The 26,140-nt window shown below is 39.8% G+C and overlaps 2 protein-coding genes across 6 annotated transcripts; one reads left to right on the forward strand and one right to left on the reverse strand.

Annotated features, from left to right (window-relative positions):
- Window positions 1-886: 886 nt before the first annotated feature.
- LOC133403614 (ceramide synthase 5-like) lies at window positions 887-14,465 on the reverse strand. 3 transcript variants are annotated; one of them, XM_061678636.1, is made up of 11 exons: window positions 14,402-14,465; window positions 9,984-10,175; window positions 8,968-9,070; window positions 8,652-8,782; window positions 8,497-8,554; window positions 8,371-8,421; window positions 8,170-8,262; window positions 6,411-6,539; window positions 2,480-2,586; window positions 2,201-2,357; window positions 887-1,531 (listed from the first exon to the last, which is right to left on the reverse strand). In XM_061678636.1, exons 2-11 carry the CDS (start codon window positions 10,157-10,159, stop codon window positions 1,403-1,405), a joined length of 1,134 nt encoding a protein of 377 aa, XP_061534620.1. In that variant the 5' UTR covers window positions 10,160-10,175; window positions 14,402-14,465; the 3' UTR covers window positions 887-1,402. The 3 variants fall into 3 exon arrangements, with proteins under 3 accessions (XP_061534620.1, XP_061534611.1, XP_061534629.1); XM_061678627.1 differs by lacking the exon at window positions 14,402-14,465 and adding an exon at window positions 10,336-10,444; XM_061678645.1 differs by lacking the exon at window positions 14,402-14,465 and adding an exon at window positions 10,311-10,322.
- slmapb (sarcolemma associated protein b) lies at window positions 10,452-25,619 on the forward strand. Of its 3 annotated transcripts, none has more exons than XM_061678605.1 (10): window positions 10,452-10,603; window positions 15,807-15,866; window positions 17,643-17,771; window positions 17,870-17,944; window positions 18,082-18,384; window positions 19,304-19,574; window positions 21,525-21,696; window positions 24,132-24,266; window positions 24,704-24,791; window positions 25,129-25,216. In XM_061678605.1, exons 2-9 carry the CDS (start codon window positions 15,815-15,817, stop codon window positions 24,785-24,787), a joined length of 1,221 nt encoding a protein of 406 aa, XP_061534589.1. In that variant the 5' UTR covers window positions 10,452-10,603; window positions 15,807-15,814; the 3' UTR covers window positions 24,788-24,791; window positions 25,129-25,216. The 3 variants fall into 3 exon arrangements, with proteins under 3 accessions (XP_061534589.1, XP_061534581.1, XP_061534598.1); XM_061678597.1 differs by lacking the exon at window positions 10,452-10,603 and adding an exon at window positions 15,520-15,596; XM_061678614.1 differs by lacking the exons at window positions 10,452-10,603; window positions 24,704-24,791 and adding an exon at window positions 15,520-15,596 and having other exon boundaries at window positions 25,129-25,619.
- The last annotated feature ends 521 nt before the right edge of the window (window positions 25,620-26,140 follow it).

Here is a 26,140-nt window from a genome sequence, read left to right on the forward strand (position 1 = left end):
GGTATATAATCTTTTTTAGTTTGAGAAATGTAGAGCATGATAAAGGTGTAGAAACACTTTTAATATGTGCCACATGATGATTTAATGTGCTGTCTTTGTGTTGTGTCCTTAAACAAGAGCTGAGAGCACATCTGGATTTGAGACATCTGTAGTCCAAATCTGTGGACATTGAACGCAGTAATCTTAATGTAAAACAAAATAGCAAGATTTTGAGCCTCTATGTCTCCTACCGTAAAATGTTTTACTCTTCTGTTAATGGCAGTCACAGCCATGCTCCTTTGACTGTGAAAATGAGGCTAGCCATTGTTTTCCTAAGGTACTTAAAAGTTCTCAAAAACAACCCAGTCAAACATTTTACCCGTGAGAAAATGTCTTCCACAAACCTGATGATGTAGGTTTGTTTCCCAATCTTTAGAAGCAGCTACTCAAGTCTTAGTATTATCTATATCCACTTGATTTATCCTCCTCCCCCACAGGTTCTGCTGGATTTAAATTTTTGGGAAGGAAATCGAAACAAGCTCTAAACCTTTTGTGGGAGATCTGACGGTGCAAACCCAAACACAAGCTTTTGTCATGCTTTCATTTCAGGTTTGCGGTTGTCAACTACTTTTTGCCACCCAGAAGTACCCTGACGCATATTGTTTACAAACATACTTAAAGGTCTGGTGGAGGTATGCTGTGTTCATTTGATTGAAGCCTTGACCCCTACTGAAAAACTTGAAGTTGTCAAATATTAAATTTGACCAACAGGGGGTTCTGCAAAGCACAAAACACCTGACGACTCTCGATGATGTTAAACAAAAAGATGGCTTGCGGATCACATGTATTTAATGTTTCAGTGAAATTGGAATATCAAGTTCATCTGAACATTCACAATAATTATAACACAAATCCTATTATTTATTTACTTTGGTACAAGAGCATTTTATTAAGAAAATGTATTTGGAAGTTGGTAACTAAGTCTCAAGTGTTCTCAGCATGGGAGAATCAGGGATTTCTTTTCCAGCTGTAAAAAAAAAACAAAAAAAACCCTACAATCTGTAATAAAATGTAATTATTTGTATGAAATATTGACAGTTGTGTTGATCTGTTTTACAATGCAATTTTTGCCATATTAACACACATGCGGACCACACGCACACAAACGCATGCGCGGACCCACGCACCCAGAGGCATACATACACAACGAAAAGGCAAACCTGACTTGTTTGCTCAAACAATTTTCTTTCACTCTTGCAAGCATGAAGCAGGTGTAAACATCACAAAGTGTAAAAAGGATCAACTGTATCCTGCACACAGTCTTTTCTTTGGTTATCTTCTACGATAGTCAATGTGACAAGGTGAGTTGCAAAGGCACAATGGAAGTGAACAAAATCCACACTAAATTTCCACACTTTTTCCATTAGTGATCATGCTTTTCTCCGTTGAGGTTACTCGTGGGGCCACTTGTCTGATTGGGATGTTTACTGTTGCTGGAATAAATCTCCTCATCTGAGCTGCTCTCGATGTCGCTGCGGTCGTCTTTTGCCACCTGGAACACAACACCACAAAGAAACGGCAGCGGAGGTCAGTATTTCCGTGTGTATGTAAGAAAAGTACTGGACAATGTTAAACATGAAGAATACACTACACATTACAGTTGACCTCAACGGGAAGATGTTCATCTACATGTCGTTGCTATTGACAAATCACCCCAAAAGATGTTGGCACGTTAAATAAAAAAAGAATGATTAGTTCTCCAACACCACCAGAGAACTATTCAAAGTTTATAAAAGCTCCAAAAGACTTTCTCTGATGACCATTTACTTCCATTATACATTCAATAAACATGTAAGAAACGTCACTGACTGCTGTAAGATTTAACAGGGTAATCTAGAGCAGAGCTAATTTAAGTGCAGTACATATGACACTACTGGCCATCTTAACAATTATATGCTCCAATATAAAAGTTACTAATTGACAGCAGATACCAGGCTATTTCATTATTCAATATGGGGCATACTGTCAATGTGTAATAAACCCACGACATAAAATCCATGTGCCCGCTTTATACTAAATGTGCTGTACAGTATACTGTATATAGTACTTGTCACCGAAGTATATGTTGTTTTTTGGACTGACTTTTTTTTTTTTTAAACTGTGGTACACAATCATATAACAATATTTTAAATATTTACTGGATACCATAAGCTCAATTTACCTTTCCCTTGAATATGGCTTTAATTGCAATGCGTGCAATGAGGTAGAACCATATAATATGAAGAGTCTGCAGGACCAAAAGTAAACCATTAAACAGCCACCAAGCCTGGTATGGCCCTGCAATCTCCCAGCTCTCTATCAGAACGCTGTGAATAATCCTGCAACAAATGCATACAGATATAAATTTTAATATATCATTTATCAAGTGTGTGGGGGAGAAAAACAAATAAAATTATAGCTATAATTTGACAAACTCAGAAAAATAAACAGTTTTTCTCACCAGAAAGGAAAGATGACAAGTCGAGCGATGAAAAAGCTGATGCTGAACACCACAAAAAGGCCATCACACAGCCGCTGGTATTTGGCATAGTTGGCTAGCTTGGCTGCCTGTAAAGGTAAATGAGCCATTCCTTTTTAAGTAAACACGCGGGGTATATGTAAAATTAGACACTCTGTAGTAAAGAAAATACCAGCGGTTTTAGGTAAAAAAGAGAAAGCAGTATAGAATTCATTTGAACCAAAAAAAAGAGGTAGCATAAGTGCACACATATTCAGCGATGTTGTTTTCCTCATAAATTGCACAAATAACAAATAATAGTTGGCAGTATATGGGTCAATACTACGGCAAAGTGCCTTTTGTGACCTCATCAGAATCATCATTTTCATGAAGAATCGTCTTCATGAAAATGTAGCAGAATAATGAAACTGAGGTCATAACTGGCCAAACAGTAGAATGACAAGTCTCTAGAAATGTGTTTCCTTCCATTTTTAAAAACTTTATTTTGGCATATTCCACACACTGCTATGCTAGCTACAGTGTGTGTAATAAGTGGTCAAATGATACTAAATAATTTGTCTACAACAAGTTACAGTATTTGAAAAAACGAGTCATTTTTATTATGTGTATTCTTTGTTCGTAATCAGAATCCCTGAAATTGTTGTTCACCCTGTCCTTAGGGGTTAACTGCTCCTTTAAGAAACCCTCTCATGCAGGGGTCACCAACGTGGTGCTCGCATGCAGAGATTTCTAGAAATATACAGGGGGGCAATTAATATAAATAAATAAATGCATAAAACTGTCAGTCCTTTGTATTAATCAGCTATTAAAACGCACACAGTCACTATCTGAATCATATGACTAAGGTCCACCATGTGCTCATAAATGCTTACATTAGCCAAAAATGTCCACCCTGTCAGCAAACTCACATATTTTGCTGTTTGCATATACATTGTCGAGTTACAGGCGGCACGGTGGACGACTGGTTAGAGCGTCTGCCTCACAGTTCTGAGGACCGGGGTTCAGTCCCCGGCCCCGCCTGTGTGGAGTTTACATGTTTTCCCCGTGGCTGTGTGGATTTTCTCTGTTTTTTTTCCTCCCACATCCCCAAAACATGCGTGGTAGGTTGATTGAAGACTCTAAATTTTCGCTAGGCGTGAATGTGAGTGCGAATGGTTGTTTGTTTATATGTGCCCTGCGATTGGCTGGCAACCAGTTCAGGGTGTACCCCGCCTCCTGCCCGAAGATAGTTGGGATAGGCTCCAGCACTCCCACAACCCTAGTGAGGATAAGCGGCTCAGAAAATGGATGGATGGATGTCTAGTTACACTTAATTTATAAAATGTCAGTGAGCTGAACCAATATGCATTTTAAACAGCATAGCATCTCCTTAACACAATGAAGCTCCCTGGAAAATCTAAATATTTTGGGGTGAAATGGGGAAGTCTCAAGGGCACCTCATGGTTATACTGACCCGCACATCTGCCAACAATCAAGTGTCTTGTCTGAACTCCAAACAGTCAACTGACTTAGTCATATGGAATTTCCATACATTTTACAAGAAACTCTGCTAACAAATAGTCATGGTTTATGAAGAAACTGATTGACATAAACAAAGCACTGCAAAGTCCACCGCGTACAAGTGGGGAAAACATAGCATAATAGGAACTTTTGCCAAGTACTACTGTACAGATGAAAACAATACCTCACGTCCCACATACAGTATCTTGGCTATGGGTGAAGGTGGGAAGTGGAAGCTTTTTCTTACATAAAGAAAATATCCTACAGTGTAGGTACTTGAGACAACGTAATACTTTGATGATTACACCAGACCTAAATTATAGTCTGCTGGTACGCACTAACTAAACACTTTAGTTATCTATTTAACAATACAATATTGCAGTTTGTTTTTCAACTGTATTGTACAGATATTTTTCAAAATGTTATGGATTTTAACCTACTAGGATTCTTAAACAACATTATTTGTCAAAACAGCAGGTACAGTGGAATGCCCCTAAGGTTGTATTTATATTTGAAAACAGACCCAAATTTTAGGGCAAAAATACGCTTCAAAAGTCACACTGAATCAAAGTAAAGATTTTGATCTGGTGTCACCATATCTCGTGAGTTTTTCATTTGTGTGTTTTTGTCATGCCACCACAGAACGGTAACTAACAGTGATGGCAAAAAGGAAAACTGACAATAACCGTTGATCCACAAACAAAACCTACTGCAACAGTGAAAGTTGTAAACACGTCTGCCTTGGTTGCTCAGTGGAGTAATGTAAGGCTACAGTGACAACAACTGGATATTAAAGGTAATTTACTTTTTAGTTGCTTGTCCACAAATAGTTGTCTCTGGAGTGCCTGGACACCCGTCAAGTGTGAAATTAAACAACCTAGTATTTTTTTTTGTTATCCATCTACTTATTTCTGATGGCGCCTTTGTTCCCAAAGCTTGTGTTTGGAGATAAAAAGAAATGCTTACGTGGCACGGTGGCCGACTTCGTTAGAGCGTCAGCCTCACAGTTCTGAGGACCCGGGTTCAATCCCCGGCCCCGCCTGTGTGGAGTTTGCATGTTCTCCCCGTGCCTGCGTGGGTTTTCTCCGGGCACTCCGGTTTCCTCCCACATCCCAAAAAACATGCATAAATTGGAGACTCTAAATTACCCGAATGTGTGAGTGCGAATGATTGTTCGTATGTGCCCTGCGATTGGCTGGCAACCAGTTCAGGGTGTACCCCGCCTCCTGCCCGATGACAGCTGGGATAGGCTCCAGCACGCCCGCGACCCTAGTGAGGAGAAGCGGCTCAGAAAATGGATGGATGGAAGAAATGCTTACAAGCTTTTGTGCTCGTTAAGGAAAGAGGGGCACGGAGTGATATGTGGAAACATTTTGCTTACAGAGCCGACAATCAGGGAACGCCAAAAGGTACTGCAACCTGCCTGCAAAGCTGACAGGAGGTAACAGTATGGCCATACAGCTCGCTGAGCGGCACCGTCATTGTAAAGGACGACAGCCAGGTCACCAAATGTGACATATTTAAACGACTTATCTTCAAATACAATAGAAATCAAACGAGTTTGAATTATTTAGTGACAAGCAAACTTGTAACGCACTGGTTGCATTTCACAAGGGAATTCATCAATAGTGTTGTTTGTAGATAAGCAGGGTTTAGCACTAAGCAATCAATTATGCAGCTGCACTGAGTTATACATTTAAGAAACACTTCTGAATAATGGTGAAGTGGTCTAGTAAAGGATATTTAAAAAGCCCAATGCATGAGCTTATTCACCTTCAGCAAGGCAACATTTACACTTCAATAAATGATACGCCCTTGACATGCGTTATCAAGGGCTGAGTAGAGGTATTAATATAGTTTTATGAAACAGCATTTGAGGCGGCACTTTGGACAACTGTTTAGAGCGTCTGCCTCACAGTTCTGAGGACCAGGGTTCAATCCCCTGCCCCGCCTGTGTGGAGTTTGCATGTTCTCCCCCGTGCCCGCGTGGGTTTTCTACGGGCACTCCGGTTTCCTCCCACATCCCAAAAACATGCATTAATTGAAGACTCTAAATTGCCTGTAGGTGTGACTGTGAGTGCGAATGGTTGTTTGTTTGTATGTGCCCTGCGATTGGCTGGCAACCAGTTCAGGGTGTACCCCGCCTCCTGCCCGATGATAGCTGGGATAGGCTCCAGCACTCCCGCGACCCTAGTGAGGATAAGCGGCTGGCAAAATGGATCGATGGATGAATCAACAGCATTTGCTGTAGATGCATTTACAGTAATCTGAAAATGTGACTTGAAGCACACCATTTAATAGACTGTGTTCAACGTTTAAGGTTCTACTGAAGAGACTAATTAAGTGTGCCAAGCCTCTACGTGTAAACACTGAATCTTTTTCTTGTTATACTCAAACAAAAGCCTTCCCTTACCTCAAGGAAGATGTCTGATGCATCATGCACACACATGACCAGAGTGCCTGCTCTTAGCATGTTGTTGGCGTAGGAGAACGTGATAAGGACAATGGTGGCCAGGTGGTGGACAAGCATGATGAAGAAATCCTAACACGGATGAAATGAGGAGAAAGAGGTAAAACACTTTGTATAAAGTTAAAATGACAAGAATACAAGCCTTTGATGTAAATATGCAGACTTGTAGTTTTGTGATGAAGTACAACATACAGTGAGGTGGGTAGAATAGTCAAATATTTTACTCAAGTAAAAGTACTGTTACTACAGAAAAATTACTCAAGTAAAAAAGTCTTCCAAATAATTACTTGAGTAAGAGTAAGTATTCAATGAAAAACTACTCAAGTAATGAGTAACTGGCTAGTAACTCCTGATTTATTAATTTTTTAAGTTGTGCATTAATGTCAAATTAAAAAAATAATAATAATTAAAATAGGAATATGCAAATTGAAATATTTCCCAACAATATTGCTTTAAATCTAAGTTTTTATAAAATAACAAACTAAGGCAAATTCTGCTTCAAATCTTTTTTTATTAAATTAACTTTACAGTATTTGTTTACATACATGAAACAGCACAACAATATCTCTTTAAATCAATGTTTTTATAAAATGATAAACTAAGGCAAATTCCGCCATAAGAGATGGTCTCAAATTAACTTGCTGTTTACATACATGAAACACCACAATAGGCTAACCAGGCAGAGATAATTAATTACTGGTATATAATTATACTGTATATAATTTCATTATATTGAACTTTTGACTGGGGGATTTACCTACATTTATCAGCATTGCTGACATCTTTTTCATTTCTCAAAACAATGTGAGTTTTGCCATCTTAACATCTTTATCTTTAGTGCTGTGTATACATTGTGGATGGCTTTTCTCCCTGCTCCTTTTGAATGTGCACAAGCCTTTTTATCGTGAGGAATGGAGAGAGATCAATCTGCTGGTTTTATTCCATGGTGCATTACATTTTGCAAATGCAGACAGACCACCTTTTGTATGTTTCTCAAGTTCCAAGTGGATTTTTGTAGGCTGAAATGTCTAAGTTTTAGGCAGACCGATAACAGAGCTGTTCTTTTTCGTAGTCCGTCAATCCATTTTCTTATAATTACTTGGGGTGAGCTCAAGTCTATCTTTAAGGTAAATATAGATGTCTGCCATGTTTTACGTAAAGTCACTTCGAAAAATGTGTTGCTGTGTGCGGTCATGCGACTGCCGAGCTCTGTTCAATTGGTCAAATGGAGTCAAACGTTGTTACATAACTATTAGATACAGATTGTGACAAGTCTCTGACGAACCAAAATAGATCGTGCAAACAATGATAAATACTTGTAGATAAAAATACAAGGGTCCAAGTAAGGTCCAATATAGGTCCAAGTAATGGAGTTAAACTTGTGTTTATTCTTAGCAAAAATACTAAAGGTCAGCTGCACCAAAACTACTCTGACAGTTACAATTCATCACAAAAGTTACTTGAGTAAATGTAGCTTGTTACTACCCACCTCTGCTTAAAGGCCAATGAAAAGCAAATTTGAAGCTACTTTGTGGTACTGTAGTGTTTTTTTGCCCAACCTGTTTTACCAGAAAATCAGCTAATTCGAATACACTACAACAGTAATGAACATGAACACAAAAGTAACAGGACTTATGATATGACATGGCAGAAATAGTGGTGATAGAGAGGTTTTTAGTCTTTAGTACCTGTGTTGACTCACCTTACGTTTTATGTCTGTGAACTGGGAAAACATCAGGGACCAATAGAATGCCAGCTCAGCCACATAGTGATTGAATTGTTGAGGACTCTGATGCTACAGGAGGGAGAGTAAAATAAAAACACCTGTAACACTAGTCTTATAGTGCAGAAACAATCCCTAATGACCTCACAATATGGGCTAGTGAATGTGAAATATATGAACCTGAAAGGGATAGTTGTCCCAGCATTGTCTGGTATCCCATGTCCAGGGCGACTGAGAGAAACACATTAGGTAGGGTTTAATCAACAAAACATACAGAGTACTTGATAATATTTCAGCTCAACTTACCACCCATAAATGACGAACGGCATAAATAAAAATCCCCAAGTAAAATGTGAACCGCCACCTGAAGTAAACAAAATAAAGGGGAAGTTGATGTTTTAATTAATGTTTAAACTGGTATATACAGTAGAATAAATGCACACACTTGTTTTACAACCTACATGCTCTCGCAGAACTTTGTCTGCATGCTGGGCTTGTCTTGGTTGCGGCGGATGCGAAACCATCTCTGTATTTTCCGTACATCCCAGTCCAGTTGCTTGGAAAGTCCCTCCAGTTTCTTTGCGTCTGGACACTAGTGAAGACAACGAAGAGAGGAATTACCTTCTTTTGGTTGTCTAAACAGCTAATAAAACCCCAAATTCCAGCTGGTTGGCAGGCAGGCTTAGTGCACCCCAAGATGATATCATTACATCTGCCATGGTGTAACACAGACAACGTTTGACAGAGAACAGGGCACACATTGGCCTAAATATGTACCGTTTTGGACAGATAAACCCTCTCCAGGACAGCATTAGGCTGGACTTGTCGATGCACTCCCGCCTGAATCTGAAGTATGTGGGCACAAGGCTTGGCCACTAGCCTGTATACACACAGATGGAGGGGGGGGGGGATGACCGAGTGGGGGAAGGGACACAAATGATATAGTTAAGCAAGACATTCACATAGGGCAACAGTCAGTGGGGAGTTTACTTGGAATAGGAATAGATGAACTTTTAACCACGTCATTGACAGAAACTGCTGAGGTTCACACTAGCCTACAGAGTCGTTGCCTATGTGTGTTAGAGGGAGAAAATTACAGAGACTTGTAGGGGGACACGGAAAACAAGAAATCCCGGGGAATGTGGCACCTAGTCCAAAGAGTCCCTGATGACCTGTCATGTGAGCCTATTAGACAAAACGCTAATGGGTGTCACAAGATAATCAGCTTCGACTGACCAGTGTTCATCCTCCATTTATAAACCCACCCCATTATCTCAAATAGTTTTCCCCAACATGGAAAAAAGAGGGATTTGAGAGAAGCACAGCCATGGTTTGGGCCTGCCCACTTGCTGCTTTGCTTCCCTCTGAATGAAACACGCACATTTAACTCGACTTTGCCCAAGAATACATACGCAACCAAAAAGAAAACGCCCCTTGTTTTCAAGTAAACATTCAACAAGCAGTGGGATTCTCAACCATTGCAAGTAGTCGTGTAACGTAAAGAGACACAACAGTCTCATCTGAGACTCCAAAATGAAACACGTACGTGATTGACACATTGCTAGATTCCATTTTCTGTTGATAAAGTTGACCAGTACTCAATCCTTTCACTCGTGGATCTAAATATAGACTTGTAATGCAGTTCTGCGTGTACTAGCGTGTGTTGTGTTCCGTGGGATCACGACTGCCAAGCCCTTTAGTGGTCGAGTGTTGTTTAATGAGCAACATATGGAGCCCTCGAAAGAAACACGAAAGAGTAACGGGGAAGCAGACAAAGGTGACTCGAGTTTTACCTTTCGAACAGGATCCTCAGCACAAAAACCCCGACCGCCAGCGGAAGGGCATACAGTATGTCTCCCACTCGAGGATACTCCACGCCAGGTGGCGGATGCTCCAGGTCCGCCCAGGAAACATTTTCGGGAAGCCAAAATCTGTCGCTCCAAAACCAGGCTAAGAACGAGGAAGTCATCGGAGGAGCGACGGAACTGCAAGCGAGTAAGGTAGCGTTTTTCAAAGTTGTAAAGGTTACGCTCCCACCTCCTTCCAAAAGATCAGCACAGGCGCTAAGCAGGCATTACCGCCGCTTAACTCAAAAGAGTAAAATGTGCAAGGCGGCTTACTTGACACGTAAAAGGCAACACCCACCGCAAAAACTTTCAATGACGCTCCTGAGCGAGCGGCCGCCCCCCCACCGCAGTCACGCAGGAAGCCGTCTGCCGCCCGCCCTGCGCCCTGAGCCCTAAAGCCCTGAGCCCGAGCCTTGAGCCTCGTCAAACCGCACGCCTGCCCACTCTGTCAAGTCGTCAACGAGCAAGCTAACGGCTAGCTTATCCTTAGCTGGCCTTAGCCGCTTGCTAAGCTGGCTAGTTTTTGCATATGTTGACGAGTGTCCACTCTGTATTCTAGTTTGACGGTAAGTTTACGTGCTTTCAAACTTGAGGAGGTCACCAGCAACCCTATTATCAAGTATTTTTTCCCCCCAACCACAACCTGGTACAGATACTCTGGCACCTGGGGGGAAAAAATACATTTTAAAAATATTGTTGAATAAATCCTTTACAATTAAAGTTAAGAAAATTAAATTTTATTTGAATGCTAATTTAACTTTGATGTTACAGTAACAGCGTTGTCAATCCATGCTAATGTTACATTTGTTTTTGCTCAAGTGTACATGCTAGCTGTGTTAGTTGCTCTGGTAATGCCACAAGAACAAATTTACCTATGTAATAAAAAAAAAAACCTTAATAGTCTTTTTATAATATGAATAAAAGGGTTGTTTAGTGACACAATATTAAGGCTGAAAGTGAAAACATTTAAAAATATGAAAACGAGAAGGAGAAAATGCAAAATTAGCTAACGATAATAAACTAAGCAGGTATGTTACCAAAATCCGGGAAAAACGGCCGCCATTGTTTTTTTTTTTTTTGTGCCGGATTTTGGCCACGTGGCTTTAGCGTCCAAACACCAAAATTCTGTTTTCTCATTGTTTGGTCATTCAGTGTTGAAAATCACTGCTTCATAGGATTTGGAGATGAAAACGATATAGTGGTGATTCACTATTATTATTATTGTTTTCTGTGAAGTTTTGAAGGAAATCTGTCAATGCACTAGCTCTCAGTTTGACCCGCTGAAGCGGACTCCTCCATTGGAAAAATCGCATAATAGCCTGTTTAAACATCACATTTTTGTCTCAATTAATAAGAAACATCCGGTAATTTTTCTATCAAAGAGTCAAGATTTCAGATGCACATTTCCTAATGATTTACATTGATTTCTGGGCAAGAAAATTTGTGCTGATCTGCGACATAAAAAGTGGCATAAAATCCTTAATCCTTATCTGATTCTGACAAACTAGGGCTCATTTTATTTGTGTATCACAATTATATCATTTTGATATACAGGTATTTAGAAAATTTTAGTAACATACTTTAACTAACTGATAAATTGGTTAGCCTAATAGCGTAGTTGCAAGCCATTTTTAACATAAAGCTATAATCTGCGATTTATGGCGCGCCCCCCCCCCCCCCCCCCCCCAATGCTGGGATTTATCATTACAACAAAGCCTTTATCGGTTCGATATAATTTAGGCTAAATGCTTGTCCTGCCTCGTCCTCCTCCTTCTAACCCCGCATGCTTTCTCCTTGCTCTATGGCTCAGTCGAACTGCACGCTGTCCATATATGGGCCTGCCCGTTCGTAGGTAAAATACGTCATTTCGGCTACGTCATTTTAGAGCACCACCAAGTGATCCAGCGCGGGAAGGTATAGGATAGTCACGAAATATATATTTTTTAAAAAGATTGAAAAAACAATGCAAGACGTGTCAGAAGATGGTATGCTTAATTGTGTAATCTACTCTTGCAGTGGCTTGGGTGAAATTTCCTTTTTTTTTTTTTTTTTTTTTAAACAAAAATAGTTGCGGATTATAGCTGTAACGTTACAATATCAATAAAAAAAAATACAAATGCGCTTGCTAGAAATTGTGTTTTTTCGTTGTCTATAGATTCTCAATCATCCAGGTTATGGTAATCCGAAAAGGTTGAAGCGAGGCCACTGCACTCTTATTGTTGGTTGAATTTTCTTTCTTTTCTATTCTATTGTTCCTATTCTATTCTTGAATTTCTTGTTTTCTGAAAAAAATGAAAAACTGACAGGCAATTATACTATTAGGCTAACGGTATTCCTTGCCCGTAGGTGTTTTTTCAGATTAGACAGAGAATGTTTTAACATCAGAGGCTTGTAGCTGACACCATCAAACAATTCTCTTAAATAAGGCCATGTAATTCTTTGAATCTGTTGTGTCATCATTGATATTCTCCCTGGTTCACGTTCCTCCATGTCGCTGCTGTCCTTGTTTTGTCAATCATATAAGACTCCAAGATCTCAATCAATCAACATCTCAAACGCAATTAACCTTACCTCTCTCTATTTTTGTTGTTGCTTTTTTTAACATTGGGTCGTCATAAGCAGAAGTTGGGAAAAAAATAGCCATGTTATTTTGACAAAGTAGAGCTATCAGTTTTCAAATGTAGGAAGTAAAAGTGAAAAGTTACCTAAAAAATTTATTAATTATTTCTATTTTGTAAATTCCCACCACTTAATAGTAAAAAAAATTGTTAGGGTGGATTGTCCGGACGGCTAATGTGATTGAAAAATAAAATATAATTTCCAAGTGTGACAGAATCCATTTGAGAGCTGAGTACAACAATTGTTTTATTTTCACCACGAGCCAAACAAAAAGCATTTGCATTTAGTTTGTGTTCTTAATTCGCTTTAAATTAGCTAAATGAAATACTAATTTAAAATGTTAAAAAAAGTTAAATTTTGGGAAAATCTTTATATAATTTAGTTTGCTAGCATAGCATGTAGGAAATACAAAGTTGATTTAAGGCAACATTCATTGTAATTTATTTTTATGTTAAATGGTATAAATTAAGTATAGCTGAGTAAAAACAGCCGTTTTAGTGCCCCCTTGGCCCTTTGAATGAGCTGAACCTTTTTAAGATATAACATTTTACATACAATTTAAAACTGAACTGCTTTGATTCATTAGAAGTGTCTTGATTCAACAACATGAAAGCAGACTGATGGACGATAATGTATATAGGACATTATAGTAGTTTGTTTTGTTTTTTACCAAATTATTTGGACATGTGTATTGCGTAATCCTCATCTTTTTTCGCAGTGACCTCAATTACCCAACAGTGAAATCCACCCATGGTCATATATTGTAACGTCGCCTCGTCAACGGTTTTTGTGAAAGGATAAAAAGAAACTACTGTGCAAAATGTGCAAATCCTCTAAAAATAGAGAAGGCTGAAATGGTTGATCATTGACTGAAATATGTCAATGATTAGTAATGTCTCATTCTAAATCTCTATTCCATGAGGATCTTGTTCAACTCAGGGCAAGGTCTCTGGGTGAAATCTGATGTGTCACCATTCAAGATCTGTTATTGTTTCAGTCATGATAGCTTACATTTCTCACTTTTAGTCAACTTTTAAATGTGCTCGTATTATCTCAAATGGTCACTGCAATGGCCAAGAATAAATTTGTTTTGCAAGATGTCAGTGTTATCATCTAACAGCCAAACCCCCCCCCCCCCCCATGTCTCAAAGCAAAGCTGTGCCCCCCTCACTAAGGGTGCATTTGGAAATTCAGATTGCTAGTTTTCTAAGAGGCAGAGCATGGTCCCTTTATTTGAATTTATGAACAACTGAGTGAATGAAGTTGTTTAAATCCACCGTCAGCCCACAACCCTTTCATCTTGTTTGAACAGCTTCCATGCTCGTCCTGTCTGCCACTCTGCCGCTCTCCCCATTCGGATCGGTCAGAGTACACTCTGCCGCTCCCAGTGTGTAGCACGCTGAATAACCGAACAGCACATTCCTACAATGCTCTGAGTTTCCGAATGGGCCGGAGTGTAGCAGAGCACGCTCAGAGTGCATTTTCAATTCAATTATTAAAGTGTGTAGTCGTGATAAATAGTCACAGAGAATGCATATCCATGTTCAACAAAATAGCTGCGCTAGCAGTAATAAGCTAGCATCAGCTGTGTAAACAAGACGATTTTAGCCGTGGCTGCTCCGTTGGTAGCCTGACTTATTCATAATGGAGTGTTATGATTATAATAACAACATTTTACTGGTTTGAAGATTAATTTTGGGGGAATGTACAATTAATTAAGAATCAAAAAGAAGAGAGGAACGTACGTCGAGCAGAAAAGTTGCTAATATCCGCATCGCTTCCTAATCCTCTCAGGTGCCAGAGGTCCCTTCGCTCTGCTTCTGTTTGCTAGTCTTATGCTCAGTTGATGACAAACAGGGGATGGGCATTTTTTTATTTTCCTGAGGAGGATATCATCACTAACACACTTCTGAAGTTGCATCACAAAAAGGTAAACAAAAAAGCAAAACACACTTATGGAGTTAATCCTGTAGATCAGCGTTTCCCAATCTTGATTGAGCCAAGGCACATATTTTACGTTACAAAACAATCTCAAGGCACACCACCAATTTAAAAAAATAAATAAATAAAAAGTGTACCTTTTGCCATCTAGTGGAGGAGCATTGAATTGTTCTGCCTGTCACCATACATTGCTGGCATTGATAGATGAACAAAGTTACATCATTTGTAGTGAATAAATACAACAGTACACGGGTTGGGAATCACAGCTATAGCTGACACTTCCCTTCAGTGTGTGTGTCAAGAATCATTTTTGTAAAACAAATTGTGTTTGAACTTCAAAATGAACATCTTTTGTGGCACTCCACTTCAGAGATTACACTGTTTTATGAACATTTTCCAACATTACCTTGTTACACGACTGTCATACATTTTTGAAAATGCAAGCAGAACAAAATAAAATGTGTAGTTTATCCCTGCTGTCACTGCTTTTGTAGTTTTTCATTGAAAGACCTATAGAGATTATGCAGTTTTGCATAAACAGTAGTTCCTATTCTGTGGCTTTTTACATCAACACTAACAGGCCACAGAGCAGCTCCCTAAACAAAACCTCTCAGTGTCAGTATGCAGCTGCAGCTTCCGTGATGCCGGGACTCAGATGCATGACCTAGAGTGGAGGGGGAGGCCATTGCGACAACAAAATAGAGGGGGTGTCAGGTTTTAAGAATATTTATTTTACAATACAAATACTGTTTCATTTAAATCAAACTAACATCTCTGCCCTGTTGTTCATGGCTGAACCACATCTATTTTGCCTGTGGTTTTCATTGTAGCAATACTGATGAGATCGGACACTTAGTGTCATGCGCAGGTCCCCCCTACCCCCTTGGACTGTTCCATTTTGCATCTAAAAAAAATGTGATAGTTTGAGAAGAGTTTTTCATGTCAAGGACTGCTCCAGCCACAGTGCTACACAAATCTGTAGGTTTTGGATTAACTGAGGTAACCCTTTCAGCTAAGTTTGACTGTTGAAACTTTATTATGTATATTTTAATGTGATTTATATACTCAGTGCTTTCAGCTTGCTTGTGAATTAACATGCATTATTGTATTTGTTATAACTGTTTTTCGAATCTTGAACAACAAATAGTGCTTTGATTTTGCTATATGTATTTTCTCTCTGTCTAACATATATGAATTATGCTTTGACAGATAAGACAATGGAAGAGAAAGAGCTGAGTGATCCCCTAAACAACATATCACTGATTAAAGGTAACTCGTCTTATTTTTCAATCTTTGGATAGACATAAATTAGATGACATCATTTAGGTCTGTCTTTGCTCTAATGTGCTTTGAACAATCATTAAGATGAAGTGTAGTGAAATTGTCATGAGTCATACTGGTGTCTAAACCTTTCCTTGAAGGCAGCTGCATGGCTTTGCAAGTTGATGTCCTTGTTTGAGTGAAGTGTCTCTTTTGTCCAGAGAACATGTCAGCTGAGTAACCACTGACATTTAAAATGGATGATCAAAATAGATAACGTCATCGTGGTGCTATATTATGACACCACTTTTAAGCAGAATCACGAGTGACTTCATTTTGCATGAGGATTGTACTGAATTTGCAATGCTTCACTGCACAATACAGAAAGCGTTTGTAGCATCCTCACCACAGTGTTTTACTCATTCCAAGTCAAATCTTCAGAATCTGTCGGCACCCATTTGTGCAGCCATTGATGATTATCTTAGCTCCATCATCAACAGAGTCATTTAATTCTGTATACATTTAGCCAGCAGGGCCACGTCTGAGACAGACTGCCTCATTCATTTGGTGGAAAGTGGCAGAAGGGTAGCTGGGCCATCCTGACTTTAGCCTTCAGCACTTGAGCTAAAAAAAGAAATTCCCCTACATTTTTTTTTGTCATCACGCAGCATGATGCTCAGTATCCCATCTCGCCAAAATGTATTTTTATACATTATAATCCCATTAATACTTGTATTGTGTTACACTCAAGCCACGATGGGTCATGGTAGCCAAAGATACTGTATTGTGGTGGATACCCTTGTGTATTTCTATCTTTTTCCCCCATTCTCTTTCAACTTGACAAAGACCACCCTATCAACAGAGAGCCCATTCACTTTCTCACTCATACATATGCATGTATGTAGGAACACACAACCAGATACTAGACTGGACACAGCACAGCTCACCGGCCTTTGTTTGGCAGCACGGTGGTCATGTGCTTGAGTCAGAGGGTGCCATGAGCCTCAAGTAGTCACTTTGTTGCCTTGGATTTATTGGTGCCATCTGATTGTGCCGATATGGACAGTGCATTAAGTTAGCAATGCGAGAGAAGCATGCAGCAGCCCTCCGTGACAAATACTGCATTGCACTCATCGGATGTGTCCTTTTTTGGTATACATGCTTTCAACTGTTGTGACTCGTTTTTCTCCTCTGCCAAATGCTCGGCCCAAGATGAGGTCATCTCTTTTTCTAGCCACCAAAGATTAGTGGCTCAAGATATTAACTGGGAAGTGCAAACCACCAAGCATTTGCAGAGCTTGTTTTCACCCAACAAAAAACATAACAAGCCTCTGACAGCCTCAGCGAGTCCATTCCCTTTGTGTGGTGAATACAGTGTGTTGCTGTAAGGTAGTGTAGCTCTGCCAATGGGGTTGTAGGCAGTTTTGAATGAGAGACAGGATAGAAAATGCAGATAATGGAGTTCTGTTCTTATCTGGGTTCACAATTAACTCATGTAATAGGCCTGTTTTATTATCTTGGGAAATCAGCTCCTGTGTCAGGCCTAGTTAAATATCTGGGACTGAAGCAGAATTAACATAGACGGACTTTAAGTCGCCCCTCTTTTTTTCTGATGACACTGAATGTCATCATTGCTTCCTCGTTATGACTGCGGCAAATGTTCAGCCTCAACATTCCACAGCCTTTGTGGGAAGATAGGAACGTTTACATTTGTAGCCAACCACTCTCTTGCTAGAATAGCTCTTTTGATTTTTGGATAACTATTGTTCTTTATCGGATTCTCAGATGATCTCACTAGGTCAAATATGGGGTCCTCAAGTGACTACGAAAAAACAATCCAGCGCTTGAATGATGAACTTGGAAAGGCCCAGGATCAGGCCAACGCAGAGAGGCACAAATGCATGGAGCTAGAAGGTAACATTTGTGCTAAATAAATAGAATTATCTTTTATTTCCAGTGTTCTTGCTCAGGACACAGATGGCTAAAATAAAATATAACGTCACATTTTGCAGGTATCCTCGATAAAGAGAGAAAAGACAAGAAACAACAAGCTGATGAATCTGCAAAACAGATCAAATTTCTTCAAGGTACACTAGCAGCCAACAGATGTAGAGTAGCTGATTTGTCTGTCATATTAAGAAAATTGCAATTAGACCTACTATCAATGCCAATTTTATTGTATTATTACCACCACTATTGTATACAATAAACATACTCCGAACAGGCCAGCTGCGGCAGCTCCAAGATGAAATGGATGTCCTCAGAGAGCAGACAGACGTCTCTCCTAGTTTACATGACGAGCTACAAAGTTCACGTGATGAGGTGACGTCACTGAAACGCGCACTGAAGGCAGCTTCCGCTGAGCGGGACCGTGACATCAGCGCAATTGAGTTTAACCTGGCAACGGTCTCCAAGGATTTGGACAAATGGCGTCAGACTGCCAGCGAATACGAGTGTGAGCTCAATGACCTACAGCAGGATCTGCAGCAGCAGGGCAAGCAATGGCAGAAAACTGCAGAAATACAAGGTAATTTAGGCTGCAAGTACACTTTGTGATACTATTTCATTTGTTGTTTTGTGTTTTATATTAATATTGTCTGTGTTAACACTTTATTTTAGTTTGGACAAAATAATCCATCCACGTGACACAGCATGATTATTTCACAGTTGTCTGATGAAACAACTATTCAAATGAAATGGAAAGCATCTCCTATTCAACACACCATGTTGTTGCATGTATGATGCACTGCTGTACACATTTGCTAGAAGTCTGCATACTCACTAGTCACATTTTTACAGATCTGGAGTGGTTTGGATTGATCAATGAATACAGCATAAGTTCCTGCCATTGTCCAACTTCTTTGCATTGTTATGGGGATTTACATCTGTTTATCTCTCTGTCTGTCTACGTATCTATCTAAAATTGTGACATCTATAGTTTATAGACAGACAGACTTTAAGTTGTGATCTTTTCTGTGTCTCTGCAGTGGCGACTGCTCAATAGAAGGGCGCTAGTAGGAGGCCACCGCTGTTGACTTACATTGAAATGGACAAACGTGAATGAAATAAACCAAATAAAATGTGAATAAGATAGTATTATAAAATATTACAAATAAATCATACGTGTATCTCTTTTTAGATGAGTACGATAAATAGTATACAGTTAATGACGAGTAAAATTGGTTCGCTTTTTTCGCCCTTGTCTCATTCTATAACGTCGCTTCTGGTTTGGGCGCTCAGGTGTTTACTGTTAACCTTCTCATTAAATTGTGACATGCGGTGTGGAGTTACGTACAATTTAAAAAAAAAAAAAAAAAAAAAAAAAAAAAAAAAAAAAAAAAAAAAAGATTTTGCCGAGGGAGGGCGTCGGATTCCAGCGCCCGAACCAATCAACGTTAAGCAGTTATCGTTAAACTCTCCAATGCCCATTTTCTTTTCTTTTACAGCCAATGAGCTGCAGTCCCTGCAGGTGGAGTGTAATGGCCTTCAGAAGGAGTGTTCTAGTCTGAGAGCTGAGAAACAGGAATTAGAGAATAAGCATCAGAAAGAAAAGGGCATTCTGCAAAGTGAGTGCACTTCCCTCAGGGCAGAGGAAGACGAACTCCATAAGGTCCACCAGAAAGAGAAGGGAAACTTGCAGCAAGAAAATGTCGCACTGTGTGCTAAAAATGAGGCAATGCAGCAGAAACAGCAGCAGATGGAGAAAGACCTTGTCAGGTCAGTACATTTTAGAACATTTGAAGATGCTTGTTTCTGCAGGGACATTTTTACTACATCTTATTTATTCTCCACCAGCTTCTTGAATTGACCTCTATGAAATGTGGACCGCTCACCTCGAAACAACTTTTCTTGATCTGTATTTAATGGTTTTAACATTTGTCAATGTTAACTTCCAAACATTCTCTTTGTGAGTCATTGCGTTTGCACACCACAACAGAGAAGTATTTCTTCTGTGTTTGCTCACTACCCGAAGAATGTTCAAAATTCATAAAGCCAACCATGTTTTTGGACATCCTCAGCTGTTTCATCTGCTTGACATCATTGTATAGACCCTTTCCAAAAAAAAATAGAATATGATGGAAAACTACAATTTAGACAATTTCAAGTATTTGTTTATTTTTACATAATTTGGGCTTCCAGCTCATAAAACCCACAAAATCAGGAATTCAAAATGTTTTACTACTGTGAAGAAATCACCATTTACTTCTCAGCTTTTGTAGAGAGAGAAAAAAAGAAATAAATTAGGGTCACATTAAATCAATCAAAATATGGTAGATTCAAAACGATATGTTAATCTTCAATTCTTGGTTGGGAATCCCTTTGCTTTAATCACTGCCTTGATGCGCCGTGGGTTTGAGGCAATTAGCCTGTGGCATTGCCTGGGAGTTATGGAAGCCCAAATTTCTTTGATGCTTACTGTCAGTTCTTCTTTGTTTTTGGGTCTGGTGCTACTAATCGATAATACCCCATAGATTCTCAAGGGGCTTGGGCATCAAACCATGTTGTGGTGCTTCTGGCAGTACGGGCAGGAGCCAGGTCCTGCTGGAAGATGAAATCTGTATCTCCTTAGCAGAAGGAATAATGGAGTCCTTGAAAACATTCTGGTAGACTGTTGCTGTGACGTTAGATTTAAGAAAGCAAAGTTTACCAACACCTGCACTGGGCATTGCACCCCATCACATCATGAGTGACTGAGGATATTTCACACTGGATCTCAAGCAGCTTGGGTTATGTTCTTCACCCGTCTTCCTCCAAACCCTTGGACCTTGATTCCCGAATGAAAGGCACACTTTACTTTCATCGGAAAAGAGGACCTCGAACAACTGGCCAACAGTCCATTCCTTCTTCTCCTTGGCCCGGTTGAGACGCTTCCTACGTTGGCTCGGGTCAGAAGTGGCTTGACCCGAGGAACCCGACAGTTGTAGCCCATCTCCCGGATGCGTCTGAATATGGTGGTTTTTAAAGCTGTGACTCCTGCCTCATTCCACTCTTTCTGGATCTCTGCTAGATTCTTGAATCTTCTCTGTTTGATAATCTGCTGAAGCCCATGGTCATCTCTTTTGCTGGTGCATCTTCTGACACATTTTGGCCTTCCACTAAACTTTCCATTGATATGCTTGGACACGACACTCCGTGAACAGCCAGCCTCCTTAGCTGTGAACTTTTGTGGCTTACCAATCCTATGGAGGGTATCAATGATGGTCTTCTGGCCAGTTGTCAACTCTTCAGTCTTCCCCATATTGAACCCAACTGAGACAATTGAACCAAACTGAAGCAATTTAATGACACCTGGGGAAACCTGTGCAGGTGCTATGAGTTTAGTAGATGATTAGTGTGTGACACTCAGTTTAAAACATTTATGGCCTGCAAAATTTGGGCTGATTTCTTCACAGTATTCACATTTTTGGAATTCCTGATTTGGTGGGTTTTATGAGCTGGAAGCCCAAATTATGTAAAAATAAACAAACAAAGACTTGAAATTTAAATTGTGGGCCCTGAATCTACAATCTATGAAAATCTAATTTTTTTGAATGGAATTATGGAAATAATTATGGAATAATTTCCATGATATTAAAGTTTTTTGGGAAAGTGTCTATATATCATGTTGCTGATATTTGTTTTCCACCACCTGTTGAAATCAGTGTTGTCTTTTTTGTTTGTTGCTAGTGCGCGTGCCCAGAATGCAGAGCTGAGCAACAGTCTAAAAGACCTTGAGAGAACTCAGCAGGAGTTGGAAAAGAAGCTGGTGGCTTTGGAGCTCAAGCACCAACAGGATAGCAGCAAGCTACGGAGCCAACTGGATGAGGCAGATAGCTGCAGGGTGACACTGCAGGGAGAGGTGTGTTTTAAATCATCCAAACACATACTGTTCTTTACATAAGAAAGAATTTCACAGCACACCATCAAACAAATGTCGCAAAAAGTGAATACTCAGGTTAATTGGCAGTCTCGTGGAAGAGAATTAGTGTTTCTACCTTCACTGACATAGGTAGATGAACAAATATCTGGGCTTAAAGTACTCTAGAAATTTGGTGTGTGATTTTTTTTTTTTTTTGGGGGGGTGGGGGGAAGACTCGCCCTGCGTGTGTTTAAGGGGGGGGAAGCTCACGTGACATGCTCACCGGCTTTGACATGCAGGGAGCGGAGCAGCCAAAAGCCTCGCAATCGATCGGTAAAGAGAAGCTTGCAGGCTGAGAGAGTCTATCTATGGGCACCCCACAGTGGCCAGCCAGGTCGCCGCTCGGCGCCAAAATTAAGCATATAAACGCGAGGAACATATGAAGTGTCGTGCAGCCTTCTTAAATCAAAGCACAAGCAAGTGATCCACCACGCTGTCACAGTTTGGTTATCTGGGGTGGCCGTCGCTGGTAAACACAGTGGTGTGGGCCAAGGGAAACCCAATCGAACTGGACCTTTCACTATTGTACTGTACGTCAGTTTTGACAAAGGGTGGTACTGTTTGTCATTTAGGCCAAATATTCCTGCGTTTTAAATCTATTACCATTATCTGACATCTTAAGTTACAGTACATAATTGTTTTTATAATCTCCCCCTGTCCATCTCCCCCTGTCCAGTAATTAATATTTACCACCCAAAATGTTCAAAATGTTGATTATCAACTAAAAAGTCTGAATTTAAGAAAATACTATTTCCTGAGATCAATAAAGTCCTTAGTCCTTTTTATCCTTTTGCAAAACTTGTACCACCACACATAGAAACACCCGGAATTCACTTGAGGCTATATCCATCCTCGCGACAGATTGTTTATCTTTGAGTTATATCAGTGCAGCAAAGTAGTACATGATCTTTTAATTCTGACTCGGAGGCGTTTGCAGCTACGGCTGACCTGCTGCTTTACATTACTCTGTATTTACGAATCATTTTGACTGGCTCACCAAGTGTTGTTTCTCTTTAGAGGCTAGCATAGTTTCATCATTGGTTCAGGAGGTTAATCAACAAAGATGCACCATTATAAATGACATTTACAGTCAAAGACAAGAAATATTTATGATGCTCACACAATACCCATCCACATCTGTTCTTGTAGGAAGGACTTAATGAAATGTGATGTGATGAAACTGCCCAGCTGAAAAGCTACACATTAGATATGTTAAATCATGATGGAATTAAACTTTTGAACAGGATCAAGCAGCCTGAGATGACATTGAGGTTAATTCACTTTTTTTCTTGCTTATATAGCATCTCATTCCTCTTGAAACAAATAAACATGGATTTCCACAAGGCAACAGTGCTAATGTGGACAATGTATGTCACTATGTTTGATGTTCCAAACAAACGGGCTGAACTAGTTCTGTCATCTTGTGACAAGCCTGAAAATCAGGCAGGCATGTTTCATGGCAGGTTTAGCAGGCTGTACGTATGCGTGTACGTAAAAGCCACTCCCTCGCACTGGAGGAGCAGTATTTAATAGAAAGCTGGGATGAACGATTGTTGTGTTTGAGTGATTACAAATAAAGAGAATGACAGACAGGTGAACCGCCTTTACTCCTGTATCTGCCAGATTCTGAAATGCCCTGTTGATCAGGAGAAACTAGTTGTTTGCAGAGCTCTAGTGAAACCCTCACCATCTTAGTGACCTTTCTGCAACAATCTACAAAAACAGCCTCTCCCAGTTCACACTGACACATGCCACATTAATAAACTGTAATTGGTTGTCACTTGCTCTCACCAGAATCTGGCCTCTGTGAATATTCCTCAATAATTCTGACACATGATTGCATTATTCTGTTACAATTTTGTCTTGTCGAGGCCTTGGGGTAATATAAACGTATTGTTCCTGTTGGGAGCTTCAGATGGCATGTTATGTAAACTGCGGAGGGAATAAAGCTGTCAAACAAAACTTTACAACCCAGGAGTACCACCCTTTGACTAGCATTCAAAGACATTAACATAATAATGGACAACAAAGTAAGAAATGGGTGGAAAAGAAATCCACACCAAAAGGTACTGGCCTTATACAAAGGTATGCAGAAGTACACATAAAACCCAAAGAGTGGTCAAACATGACAAAATAAACACATTAAATGAGCATAATTTAAGGTAACTTAAGTAGTGCTAGCAGCAAGTAACTTCACAGATGATACAGAATGATGGCTGCGTCTGGTTGGATGTGGTCAAAATGTTGCTATTTGAGAACAGACTGTATTTGCATACTTGATTGACGTTAAACTGTCAGCTGTAGAAAAGATTAAGGGATGAATGCAATTTATTAATATGTTTGCATAAAATGAACATTTGTTTTACTCTATATAGTATGAGGAGACCAAGACGGAGCTGACTGATCTAAAGGGAGAATATGAGAAGGCTGAGCAGGAGAAGCAGTCACTTGTCAATGAACTGCAGGACTGCAAAGCCAACATGAAGGAATTAGAGGAGAAAGGAACAAAGGTGAGTGTCGCTTCATCTCACTCGGGTAGATGCCCTTTGTATAAATTGTAGACCATAGTGAGACAGATTGAACCATTAATTGAATTGAAAAGCAGCTCTATCACATTTATTTGTAAAACATAACTTTCAGCCTGAGCAGGAGCTTTGCTTTGGGCTTTGACAACAACCAAACATAAAATGTTGATTTTTGTCAATCATCTCTGGCCAAATAGGTGTATCAATTGTATGATTCACTTAATGTTAATCACAGAACCACTCTGTTCTCATCTGGTATGTTCTCTTGTTGCTTTACATTTACAGCTGTGTGAATCCCATTAAAACCCACCACATTGAAAAACAGGGACTACTTACTGAAGGGTGTACCTGTATTAATATAGCTTAGCCTTGCTAAAGTATGTCCCATTGCACAGTTGATAATTATCACTTCCCTTCTGTAGACATCCCTAATGCTGCCTGTTCAAGCCATAGTCATCGGCCTTGTCCTGGCTTTGCTGTTATGGTGCTTTGGCGCATTGTGGTAGTAAGGTACATGTTATTCCTGCCCACATCTGTCATTCTCATCAGTGTCCTCCTGATCACTGCATGGCTTAATCACCCCCCCAAATGCCTTCCTTTGGAGAAACATAAACGAGAGAATCCGGGCCGCAATAATCTAACCTTTCAAATCATACGGCTTCAACATCTGGTTGGTATGTCTGAACATTAACAAGCTTTTCTCCCAGTGACTTTTGGATGAGCTCATCTTTTTAACTGAAATCCTCTGTTGCACCGGCTTGATCTCTTTCCATTAACGCTTCTACCAGAAGAACGCTTTCACATGGTGACGCTCATGTCTCCGTTTTTGTTCCACCACTTGTTTCAGAAGCCATGGATGATCTGGGGGCCTGTGGTTGCTGTGGCTCTAACAGCTGTGACTGCTGCTGCACTCTTTAAGACCTGAGGGCCACACATACGTGGCTCACACACACAAACCCACTTCACATGCACACAGCAAATCTACAGGTAGTTGTCGTAAGATTTCTCTATACTGAAAGTGACATACATGACACATAATATTATCTGCACTGTTAATTAGGAAGAGCCATACTTACCACTGTTTAAATACCTTGAAAGTTTTATTTTGGATGAAAGCTGTGTTAATAAAAGAGTCGTTTAAATATTTGTTTGCAAATGACTAGTTGAATATCTTTTGGCCGATTTGAACAAATATTGAGCTGTAAGATGTCCATTAATGAATGTATATATTGTCTACACACTAATTGTAATTATATAAAATAATAGTTTGGATGGCTTATTTGCAGCTAAAGCCTGCCATAATATAAGTGTGTAGTTGTCAGCACAATAAACATTGTCAAAAAGTGTTGTAGTTGAGTCATCATTAGTGTCTTAAATGGTAACCAGCCTTAGGCACAAGTGCACAAAATACACACAAAAACAAATCCCATTAAGCGTTAGTCCTGGACCAATGACGAACCCATTATATATTTTTCACAATTTATAACAATTCCCAGGTGTCTTACTAAAAGGTTGCTGACATTCATCGATCAAAATACACAAAAAGGTAAAGAGCTAGCCCTTACTGTGAAGAAAAAAGCAAGCGCCAAGTAATTAGCGATTAATTACAGTCACAGATCTGTTCATGTGGGGCGTGCAGCAGACACTTATCCAAACACAAATCGACAACTTTGCCAAACATTTAAGTCTGTGCCATTTATTAGAAGCTAACGCTTATAACGCTGTTAGCTAAAGCCAATCTGTGCTACCAGTGCAGCTCTACTTACCGTTTGGCTTTAACGTGGTACCTCGAAAATGTCAAATCTTCACCCTGCTTAGCTTCCAAGTCAGAGGCGGAGAAGCTCTGTGTGGGGCCAGTG

The sequence above is a fragment of the Phycodurus eques genome, chromosome 1 (genome assembly GCF_024500275.1).
Source record: "Phycodurus eques isolate BA_2022a chromosome 1, UOR_Pequ_1.1, whole genome shotgun sequence".
Classification (NCBI taxonomy): Eukaryota; Metazoa; Chordata; class Actinopteri; order Syngnathiformes; family Syngnathidae; genus Phycodurus; species Phycodurus eques.